This window comes from Sinocyclocheilus grahami, unplaced genomic scaffold (genome assembly GCF_001515645.1).
Source record: "Sinocyclocheilus grahami isolate Dianchi unplaced genomic scaffold, SAMN03320097.WGS_v1.1 scaffold284.1, whole genome shotgun sequence".
NCBI lineage: Eukaryota > Metazoa > Chordata > Actinopteri > Cypriniformes > Cyprinidae > Sinocyclocheilus > Sinocyclocheilus grahami.
This window is the reverse complement of record NW_015505463.1, coordinates 1,230,070-1,242,593: the sequence shown is the minus strand read 5'-3', so window position 1 is coordinate 1,242,593 and position 12,524 is coordinate 1,230,070. Positions and strand designations below refer to the sequence as shown.

General features: G+C 37.8%; 1 protein-coding gene across 1 annotated transcript; it reads right to left on the bottom strand.

Annotated features, from left to right (window-relative positions):
* Positions 1-566: 566 nt before the first annotated feature.
* On the bottom strand, positions 567-11,796 carry LOC107600480 (solute carrier organic anion transporter family member 3A1-like; the record flags this gene model as incomplete). The annotated part of the gene is made up of 9 exons (XM_016292386.1): positions 11,280-11,796; positions 9,153-9,612; positions 5,222-5,320; positions 4,807-5,067; positions 3,055-3,219; positions 2,735-2,933; positions 1,828-1,963; positions 1,394-1,566; positions 567-631 (listed from the first exon to the last, which is right to left on the bottom strand). Coding segments are annotated over exons 1-9 (1,696 nt in total), but the record flags the coding sequence as incomplete, so codon positions are not given.
* Between the last annotated feature and the right edge of the window lie 728 nt (positions 11,797-12,524).

Sequence of the window (12,524 nt, the reverse complement as noted above, 5' to 3'; positions counted from 1 at the left end):
GGTTAATTATTCATATTTCCCCATGAGCTGATTCGCTACACTGGTATATATTGTGATGTTCCATGCTGTAGTTACTGAATCTTCCACGGGATTTCCGTCACTGGTTTTGACATTATCATTGTGTGTAGCGTTAAGAGTGATGCAAAAGATAACTGAAATCTGATTTGAGAAGCCAGAGCATCCAGACTGAGACACATCTGTACAAATCTGACTGGAATTGCATTTCAAACCACATCCAAATGTGGTTTAAGTCCGATTTGAAAAATCAAATTTCATGTGTTTTTTCGCTGTCAAAAACCCATCTGGATACAACATGCATATGCAAAAAAAAAATCTATTTATAGCTGGCAGTCTAAGAGACTTCTTTTAAAAACATTTAAGAATCTTAGACTCAAAAATAATTAAAAAAAGGTAAATGGTACTGTATATACAGTATAAGTTATATAAGCTAATTATAATCAACCAAACCATACCATTATAAAGACACATGCTTAAAATAACTAAACAAACTGTAAAATGATCCTGCAGAGATACTGTAGGTGTTACTTGTTATGCAAATATCTTACCCAGCAGCCGGAGCAACAGGAAGAGAACTCCAAGGGCGTATGACTTCAGCTCTGGGCTCACAGTTCTACAGACAACAACTGATAGTTTAGTACATTATAGTTCTTCATGATGTCCAGATGACAGTGTGACTGATTAAAGGGGTCATATGATGCGATTTCAAGTTTTCCTTTCTCTTTGGAGTGTTACAAGCTGATTGTGCATAGATAAGATCCCTGAAGTTGCAAAGACTAAAGTCTCAAAACCAAAGCGATATTCTTTATCAAAGTTAAGTGTGTGTTAAGTAAGTTAACATGAGTGTGTGCGCGTGCGAGAGAGAGAGAGCGAGAGAGAGAGAGAGAGAGAGAGCGAGACACATCACAGTGGAGTCAGCTGTCTTAACCGTGGCTTGTGTACTGCACACATACCAGCTTCATCACTGTGTCTGTCACGCGACTCTGTTCCCCTTTCGGGCTCTGTCTTTACATTTATTTTGAAAGATGAAGCTCGCGATTATGGTAAGGGGCGTTACATTTCCGACGAGTGCTTGCGGTGTTCGGCCAATCACAATGCACTGGGTCAGCTGGCCAATCAGAGCAGACTGCGCTTGTCAAAGGAGGGGGCTTTGTAGAAAACGAAGCATTTGAGAGAGGCGGGGCATAGAGGACCTACAATAATGTACAGTATTTGAAAAATAATGTGTTTTTTGAACATTAAAGCATGTCAACATATTCTGTTATGCCAAATACACAAAATAATGATCTTTAAAAAAGCATCATATGACCCCTTTAAGACTCATGAAACCTTTCACATCATTTTTTAATGATTCAAAGGGTGTCAGCAGCATTACCTGATCAGGATGATGACGGATGGAGTCTGGGCCATGGCTCCGATCATGCTGCATGCGCACACGACTGCTAAGAACGTGAGGAAGGCCTGCTGACAGCCTGGGCTGGAACACTTTCCCGGCATGGCTGTACCAGGCCCGTCGCCATGGCCAATGCACTTACAGCCTGTCAAATTCTGAGAAAGAGAGGAGGGAGAGCAGATCTGAGTGCATGTTTCATGATGGATCTTAAGTGCTGTTCTGGGGACTTCCAGGCGACCGTCCAGTGAAAAAAGAACCGTAGGTTTGAGACAAAGCGGACTGATGTATCAAAAAGAGGAAAAAATTAGCATGCCCAAAAGAACTCTTACTACTATGACCCCAGGAAGCATTTAAGCGGATGTATGTCTGAGTTTATTGATCTGTATGAATATGAATGGATGTGGGAGGAGACTCACGGTTTTAGTGCAGCCAGCCAGGCAGGCTGAGAGGTAGGTGATGCCATTGGAGCCGCAAATGGGGCTTAGTGAAGACGTGTAACAATTACAGCCTGACAAACATGGAGCCTCCGTCTGCTCCCATGAACCTAGACTCCTAAATGGAGAGAATGAATATGAGATGAGGGAAGGACGACATGCTCCCTTCAAATTCATAGTTTAGTCAGTCGAGTTATAAACATGATCCTATGTAAAATTAATGCTGAAAACAATTCAGCTTGAGTGATTTAGTGATTTATACTCTTCTTCGTCCACACGAAGCCAGAGCTTTCCCTATCCGATCTTTTTATTCCCCCTCTTCTCAAGAAATATCTGCGTCCACACGAAACCACGAAACCGACACAAAACGATGTAGTATACATGCCAGACCAGCATGTCTGCCACAGAGATAAACTAAAAACGGAGAAGACTTGGACTATGCGCATAAACCTTACGCGCGGTATACAAACGAACATGGAACAATGCATTTATTAATCTGTGTTAATGTTAGTTAATAAAAACACAATCGTTCAGTGTTTACTCGTGTTTTTGTTGCTGTTACGTGACTTATCGGTGTCTGACTAGGGGCGAGACGTGGGCTGATGATGTCATCGTTTCAGAAAATATACGGATTCGCTGTGCACACGAAAACGCAAGGGCAGCATTTTCAGATTTATCCACTCTGGGACCCGGTTTCAAAAAATATCGGTTTCACTCTCTCAAAACGCCGGATCCGTGTGGACGAAACGCCTATACGATACGAAATGTATGCGTACACAGCTAAACGCGTCTCCGTGTGGATGGGGCCTTAAGTGTCTGTATTTATTGCCAATTGTTGTGGATCATTAAATATTTGTGTGAGGCTTTTATGGTGAAGCACTCTACTCACTCGTTGCCATAGGCAACGGTAACCCCAGCGACCGGGCCCGTATCACAGCCAAGGAAGAGGAAGGAGACGTAGCAGGCCGTAGAGATGATATTGACTAGCATAGCCAGACGAATAGCCCCTAATGCAGACAGATTCATCTTCTTCACCAGGAGCCCACCCAGGAAAATACCCAGACAAGCACAGGGGATTGCTGTCATACCTGAAAACACACAGATTTGATAGGCAGCTTTCAGTTACTTGCATTGATTTCATATGAAACGGCATTTTATGAGTTGATTGTTTTTGTGTAGTTTCAAAAAAATAAATAAAAATGTGTCCACCTAGGAGCTGATTAGCGGAGGACGTTGAGAGGTTGAACTGCTGTTCGAGATATTTCCCTAGGAAGGCAGCAAATCCAGCCACCACAGCGATTTCCATACAGGCAGCGAGAATGATACAGGTGAAAACCGGATTGGACAGCAGATGCTTAGTCACCTTAGGGATAACTGAGAAGAAATTAGACTCATATTAGTGGATGATCAAAAAAAAAATCCATTGTAAGTTCCCATAGAGAATTAATTGTTTTTAACTTATTGATGTCAAGGATCTGCAAATTTGATGCCCCTCTTTTGAGGGGTCCTTTCACTAAATTTTTTTCTTTAACTGTTCCCTCCTGGTGGAATGACCTGCCCAACTCAATCCAAGCAGCTGAGTCCTTAACCATCTTCAAGAAACGACTAAAAACATATCTGTTCCACCTTTATTTGACCCTCTAACTCTAACACTTTCTATTCTATTTTAATTCTACTTTATCTTCTTTTTTTTTTAAAGAGCTTCTACTAAATACTGAGCAAAGGGTCTGAATACTTAGGACCATGTGATATTTCAGTTTTTCTTTTTTAATAAATCTGCAAAAATGTCAACAATTCTGTGTTTTTCTGTCAATATGGGGTGCTGTGTGTACATTAATGAGGAAAAAAAAATTAACTTAAATGATTTTAGCAAATGGCTGCAATATAACAAAGAGTGAAAAATTTTAGGGGGGTCTGAATACTTTCCGTACCCACTGTATATTTTTTATTTTTTTTCTATTCTATTTTTTCTATTCTATCTACTTGTTTTTCTTTGTGTTTGTGTGTATAATATATATATATATATATATACACCTTGCTACGTGTACTGCGTTAGGCTAACCGAGACTTGTCATTTGCACTTATATATTGTTGCTCTTTTGTTAGTTTTGACTGTTTTTATTGTCCTCATTTGTAAGTTGCTTTGGATAAAAGCGTCTGATAAATGACTAAATGTAAATGTAAAATATAAAGACAGCTATAGAATTTTATATATTTAAACATATATAAACATTTAGCATGATATAATAAAGACAACACTTTCCAAAATGAAATTATTGGCCTTACAGATTATAAAGAACCTAAATATTATCAGAGTGAAGGCTTAAAAAATATTTATTGTTTAAGGCTGAAAGCGTATTAATTTTATTATTACTGTAAGTGTATGTATATTTAGCATAGGTTTGCAACATAAAAACAATTTTAATTCAATTAAAATTAATTGTAAAAAATGTATGCAAAGTTTTTTAAAATATATTTTATGTTTAATAGTGTCTTTTAAAATGTCCCTACAATTAACTGACTAATTTCTATCCATTCTTTAGACAGCAGAATAAAACAATAGGAATATAAATTAATGTGTTAAAAAACATTGCATTACACATTAATATCTTCATTTAACATGCCAAGTTTGACAAATATTATGTAAATGTTGTATTACAGTGTAATATTATAATATTTTAATGCTATCATGTTTTTTTCTCCAGCATCCCCATGACCGTACATAGGACAAGTTTGGAAAATGGATGGGTTTTATTTTTCTCCCCCGCGGGTCCTTAGACCTTTTTAAAAATCCCTGTCGAAATCTATTAACAGCATTTTGAGAGATCGGTCTTGTTCTCCACACTAAAATTAGATCTAAAGCTACTTTAACAAACTGACAACAAATCAAAGAAAATGATTATTTCATGTACGATTGCTCATAAAATCTAATGCATGACAGGTGTTTAGACTCTCTCTCACCCTGCAGGTGCTGGCAGCAGGTGAGGCCAGTGCTGATCTCTGGGTCATCTGAGGCTTTGACTCCTTCATACTCCTGCACCAGCTCAGCAGGCAGCATGGCCTGCTCACTCTCACCCCCTGGGCCCTCCCCAGGCTCGTTCAGCGACTGCGGGAATCCAAACATGAAAAACGAGGAGAGGAAGAGGAAAAGCCCACAGATGATAAAGCCGCCCCACCAGGCACCGATCCAGCGCGGATCGTCAGGAGTGATGTCCAGCGTGGCTGTTCGGAGCAAACAGAGATATTTACTGAGATGCCGTGTTTCATTACATGTATTGATTTAATAGATGCTTTTATCTAGAGCCACTTACAAATAGCGAAAAATAACAAAAGTTAATCATTTTTCAGTGTATCAATTTTTGATGCCGGTACTCACTTGTGTCAATGAAGACTGCATCAACATAAACCTTGGTGCACAGAGAGCCAAGAATAAAACCACAGGCTGGTCCAAAAACCAGTGTAGAGAATAAGATACCTGTAATGCAATGCAAAAGACTAGAGTCAAAGAAGTTATGCAAGAAAATTATACTCATTCATGCAAAGTCTTGGCCAAACTGTTGTCAATTCACTTAAATGAAATTCATTCAAACCCTTGACTCAAATCCTTCAGTTATTAACAAGGCACTTACACTAATGATCTAGATGCTTAAATAAATAGCCTCTTTTTAGGGAAAAGTTTTAGAGATTATTATTATTAGAATTATTATAGAAGGAGAATTATAGCATATTCTATTTTGAGGCAGAACCTTAAGTAGCCCGATGTAAAGGAGCTAATTCCTTTAGTTATTAAATGTTTTCTGGGGGAAACAATTTACATAATCTACATCATCATTGCAATAGCTGGCACCTGATGGGTTTATGTAAAGAGCTGACAAGCACACACATATTTCTGTGCTGAGTATTATATCTTGTGGGAATACCAAAACTGTAGTAGTCAATATATAGATTGTGAATGTGTTGGTAAAGGTTGTACCATCAGCTGTTTTACCCTTCGGTGAGTAATTATCTGTCCAGACACAGAAGCAGCACAGCATAATCATTAACAGAGAACACTGAAGTACACAAACAGCCAGATACTACTATAAATTAACATGTGAGAGATAATGAGACGCAACCGATGGGATAATCTTATTTCATCCTGAAGGGATTTATTTTGCGATAATGACTGACTGACTGTGCATTCTCTTCTGCATTATATGCCTACTTACCAAATAAATACACTACCATTCAAAAGTTTGGGTTTGGTCAAATGTATGATTATTTAATATTTTTGAAAAAAGTCTCTTATGGTCACCATTTGCTGCATTTATTTGATCAAAAATACAATAAATAATTTATACGTAAAATATCATTACATTTATTTGGTGCTCAAGAAACATTTCTTACTATTATCAATGTTAAAAACAGCTGTCCTGTAAATATTTCTGTGGAAATTGTGATACATATTTTTTTCAGGATAATACTGAGATCCTCACAAGATGATGCCAGTTAAGTTTGTATGAAACAAGAATGAACGAGTCTGTGTTGTGATACAAGAGACATGAACATAGGACCGGCTTCAGTTACCCGGAAGAACGGTCTGATTTATGGCATTGCCATGACTACAGTGAATATTAGGCACATCAAAGCACTGGATGGCACAATTAACCAGTCAGAATGAAATAGCTATATTATGTAAGGCTCGATGTCCATTCACACCAAGAAGAATGATAACTATTAGTGTCCACACAAACACACAATCACGTTTTGTTTATTATAAGTGTGCTGCAGATGTCGTCTGTCACTTTAAATGCTAAAGCTCTTTAAAACAGGATTCTGATTGGTTGTTACTGTTTTTATCATTCATCAGCTGGAAAGAATCATTCTGAAAGTGATTCCAATGATATCGTTCCTGTGACATTATTGTGTAGTTGTGGTGTGGACTTCACAATTCTCATAGAATTAGAATGATTACTAAAACTTTATTATGGGCATCTAGAGAGGGCAGAAGGGTCTGTAACATGACCTTTAATGGTATATTTGCTCTGATCTTAAAAAGTGTTTTAGTTTTATCCATTAGCCTGGATGAAATTGATTAAGCATCTTAGATCATGCATGTCAATCCTAATGTTACCCCTCACAAGAGAATGTAATCCTAGATCAGTTCTCTTACTCTGGTATTCTGTATGAATACAGACGCTGGATAAATCACTTAAAACAGATAGGCCTTTCTGCTTGTGCTTTTGTGAAAGACACCAAATGCATTTCTGTTCACCAAAGCCTCTGTGATCAAACAGCTTAATAACTTGATTCCAATATGCCCACCAGCAATGACTGTCTCCAAAGAGGATGTTTATGTCTGTGCTAGTTTACATTATGCTTAAATGAGAGACAGGTCCAGTTTAAAGGTTAAAAAGGATTAAAAGACGCAAGAAGGAGAGAGAAAGAAGCTTACATGGGTTGCACAGACATTAATGCTCATAGACAGACTCAATGCAAAGACATCAGACACACTGCAGGAAAGGAGACACAGCAGAAATGCTGTAAAAAGCACACATGGAAACCCACAGACATTCAGAACTATCTTCACATCCAGGTCTTTAATTACCAGTGGAAAGCTACTTGACTACAATAGTCATACATTGATCATTTTCAATACTAGGGTTTTATTTTGGGAGATTTTAAGTAAGGTTTTAAGTCTGTTCCTTATTTGTATCAAATATATGGATAATCATTGTCGTAGTGCGAGAGAAAGAGAGTGAGAAGAATAGAGAGAGAGAGAGAGTGAGCTGCCTGAGGGATGACAGAGCAGCCAGCACACATTAGCTTCACAGCAGAAAAAAAACAGGCACTGAAGGCCATCATTGCTTCTGGCTTACTCCTTAACATAGCAACGGGAGATTAAGACAGTGGTGCACTACACTAAACCAATGGGCTTAAGCTTGGTACATGGAAATTTCCAAAGTGAGGTCGCCCCAAACCTAGACTACTACAGCTGATATTCCAGCCATGTGCAATATCTATGCTATTTGTGTATTTTCATACAACAGCTTTCTGCCAGGGAGTCCTCCAGGAAGCAGTAAAGGGCTGATGCACTAAGGATACAACCTTTTGTGGCTTATGAATCATTAATAATAATAAGTGCTGTAATTGCTGCAACGGCAGGATATTGACCGTACTGCTACGTGATATGCCCTAAAACAACAACAATACTCTGTAGTGTTTCTTTTAGTGCCGGACCAGCACATTTACAGACACTGAATCAATGAACAGTTGTGTTTTTATTTACTAACGTTAACAAAAGATGTATAAATACTGCAACAAATGTGTTGCCCATTGTTAGTTAATGTTGATGACCTTATCGTATATTGTAACAAATTTTTTGGTGAATGTTAATTTCCACATATGCTAATACATTTTTAACATTTCAGGTTTCAAGTAAATTATGAATGAACATTAATTAACAACAACAACAACAGTATAAGCAGCAGTAAAAAAAAAAAGCTGTAAAAAATGTTAGTAAATCAAACCTAATGTTGTTAGTAACTCATACCTAATCCAATAACTAATGTTAATTAATTTAATCTTATTGTAAAGTGTTACAAATTAATCTCTCTCTCTCTCTTCAGTGATCAGTGATCTCCAACCAGGAGTACTTAGAATATATTGATTTTTACTTAACTATAAAGTAGAACCAATTTAGCTAAATAAATAAATAATACTTTCCCCCCTTTATTCATGTTCTATAAACCTATAAAATGGAACCATTTAAAATAATAATAATAATAATAATTATTATTATAATGATTTCAATAATATTTTACAATTATTTTAACAAATGTATTTAATAATGCATTTAATAGGGTAAAATCAAAATGTATTCATTTACCCCGGTCACCAAGTACCCGTCATTCTACTATTAATTCTGTTCCTAATTAAGGTGAGATAACAAAATGATGTGTATAATGTGTGCATGTTTCATTTATTTGTAGTTGAACCTAGCAGTAAAATATATGTCCTACTGGCTGAGTCAGTCATCTACAATATAGGGATGGGCCAATAGACGATGCCATCGTCCATCACTATGTTGAGCCGGCATCGTGAAACCCCCCCAAATGTTTTGGCAGATGGCCATCTAGAGAACTGATATCCTCCCACCATGTCATAGTCCATCATGATATTTCACTGTAGACATCGTCTGATGCCAATTTGGTAGACATCGCCCAACCCTACTACAGTATAGATGACGTCGGGGCGCTTTAGCCTCACTGATATGGCTGGAGGGGTGTTCAAAATGCAAAAAAAAGTGTTGTGCAGATCACTCTCACCAATATAAAGGGAAGAGTCTTCTCGTCTGACGTGATCATCGATGTAAGACACGCCCAGAGGCTGTAGGGGTGTCGCTCCAATCCCCAGAAGCATTTGAGCTCCGATCAGCAGCAGGTACATCATGTTGGTATTGGTTCTATTCCCACAGATGTAACTAGGATCAGAGAGCCCTGCTCGACTTGTATTGGAGCACACATTCTGTCCCTGTCCCACAGGTCGTGACTCTCCAGACTGATATTCATACTGGTGGGTCAAGAACTCAGGCAGCGCTGACAGTAATGCCCCCAGTGCCATTACGATGCCCCCACAACCAATCAGCCGCGGCCGATGGGCCCTGGCCCCAAAGTAGCTGACGAATAGGATGAGGGCAAGGTTGCCAATCTCAAAGCTGCTGGCGATCACACCCACATCAGCGCTCTGCAAGTTGAAACGGCGCTCCAGTGTGGTGAGGACACTGACCTAAAATATAAAGAAACACTGCACTGTTACAAAGCTGTATGACTATGCCCTTTTGACCTGATACCAATCACTAAATGTCCCTTAAATCAAAAATCCATATTCAAAACAAATATTTCATTTGTAGCTTGGAGAGCTTAAACAACAGAATATATTGGTGAGATTTTGATGAGAACATAGATTCTGTATTGAAGGTATAAATCAAATGTAAACATCCATATGAGTGTTGACAAATTGTTTATTATTATGGACTTGGACTTTGAGTGTTTTATGTTTTTTGAGTGTTTTGAAAATGTGACATTTACGTCACCTTTCATGCATAACATATTAAATACCTCAGATAAAGCACAAGGTAAGTCATCGCTAGGGAAAATGACAAATCAATCATTATCACTTTACTCTCAATCCTACATAGCAGATGAATGCATAATGCAACTGTGTGCATCTTTCTCTTGTACTGAAAGCTAACATAAAGACTAGGGCAGACCATTTCAACATTTATTCCATTAAACTAACTAGTATCTATGTTTACGTTACTAGTACTTTTTTTAACAAGTCACTATTTTTACTGGCAATAAATTGCACATTTTTGTCACTGATTTCTGTTGTTTTTTTCAGAGTACTTATCCTAATTATTATTAGTGACATTTCTTACCTAGTTACATTTCCTTTTTGCTTGTATGCAATGACTAGTTAGAATCACTATTTTATTTCTTTAGTTTTCTTTAGTTCTCAATTTCTACTTTAGTTCAATTAAAAATGTTAGTAACTAAGTAAACTAGAATATATAGCCTAATGGCAGCTATTTGAATAATTATTAAAAAAAAGTAAAGAAAAAAACTGAAATAAGTACCAGCAACAACTGAAATACACGCTAGTAAAGAATTGGAATCAAAGACCCCCCAATACAATTTAATAGAAACCATTTTCTATTTTTTATCATGGTGCACATTAATGAATATTACTGTAAATGCAGTTAAAAAGTTATTCAGAGTCACTCTAAAAACGAAATATAAAATTAAAATGACAAAACGATTAAAATTGCTATAAACATGCAAAATAGGTAAGTAATTTATATTGAAATAATAGTCCATATTTACTACTCCATCAAGTAATATTGTCTCTATAGTGATCAGTCACAGACAGGGCCCACTAGACACTACTGAACATCAATTGAAAAGTTAATAGTGAAATTGGAAAAACAAAGTACTGGTCAATATTATATTACTTCTAGTAATTAGAAACTTCCTACAACTGTAACATTAAAATAGCTCATATTTTAAGGAATAAATGTCAAAACAACTTGACATATAAGATCTGATCATTCTGACAAATTCTTGTTTCCAGCATTATGTACATAAGTGGCTCAAAGACAAAATATTAAGGTAATCGGTCGGTGAGATTATTTAGTTTTTGAGCCACTGATGAACATGATGTTGGAAAGGAGAGAGAGGCCACTCACTGGACTGATTATTAAATGTATTAAATCATTATAGCGCCTCTAAATCATGTGGAAATAAAGCAGTCGCGATACACACGCAAGAAGCCCTGCCTCATGATGCTGTTGATTTCGCTTTAGGGAAAAGATAAGCGATGCCTACCGGACACCATTCAATGTCATGCACATACAGTACGCAGTATGAGCTGCGTGCGTTAATGGCTCGACTCACCAGATAGGCTCCTACAGTGCCCTGTGCCAACATTAAGGCACATTCTGATATGAGGAATATTTTGATGTTGGAGAAGCATGATGTCTTCTTCTGGCACTCGTCTGGCTCAGTGTCTGGCGTGCTTCCCTCCGCGTACATCCTCTGATGCGGTCTGCAGCAAGCAGAAAGACAGGCTCGGACAGAAGGTGACCATTGAGGACGAGTGCAGATGGATCCTCAACCAGACGTGCACGGCTCCTATCGCCTCCGATTCCGGCCTGCGTTCAAATTGAGTCGTATGAAATGAATCTTCTTAGTATTGTCACCTCAAAAACTGCGCACTCGCATTTGATCCGGTGATCTGAATGGTCCGAAGGAACCGACGGAGGACCACGGCAGCCTATTAATAACCATGAAAATCACCGGCACACGGAAACTGCGATTCGGTATTACGTGAGGCGGTTACAGTGACTCGTCTTCCGTGAGGACAGTTTGCCGGTGTGGAGGACTCAGCTCATGCGTGTCCTCATCTACACCACAGCCTGCACCAAATGATGACCTCTCTCTCTCCTTTCCCGTTCTGCTGGCTCTTTTTATTCCCTCCTCCTCCCACAAACACATCTGATAGATAGATAGATTGTATTAATAATTTATCAGTAATAAAAGGGTGCAATCAAGAGAAAAAACAGCTTTAGTGTCTAAAGTGAGTGCAGTCTTTTTAATTGTCAAAGTGAATATTATAACCAGACTAAATATAACCCTAAATATGTGTCCCCTGAGAGCAATGTGCCAAACTAGCTGACCATATGATCAAACAGGCCTATATTAAAGATACAGTTCACCCCCAAAATACAATGTCTGTCAGCATTTACTCACCAGATGTTGTTCCAAACCCATATGACTTTATTCCATGTGACAGAAAATGCCAAGCAGAATGACAACCTGTCATTCACTTTCAGTGTAAGAAAGAAAATAAAGGGTCAACAAGTGAGATAAATGATAACAGAACTTTTATTTGTAAGTGAACTACCTTTAATTTTAGCATAGGGCCTATGTAATAGTGTGTTGTTGTGTTCTATTCTATTCACTTTATTTTAAACTTATTCAAAGAAAAAAACACCTTGCTATGTGTACTGTGTACTAGACTAACTGAGACAGCACTTGTTGTTGGTCTGATTGCTTCTATTGTTCTCCTCATTTTTAAGTCGCTTTGGATAAAAGCATCTGCAAAACGATTAAATGTAAATGTTATACAATGCAAAATGA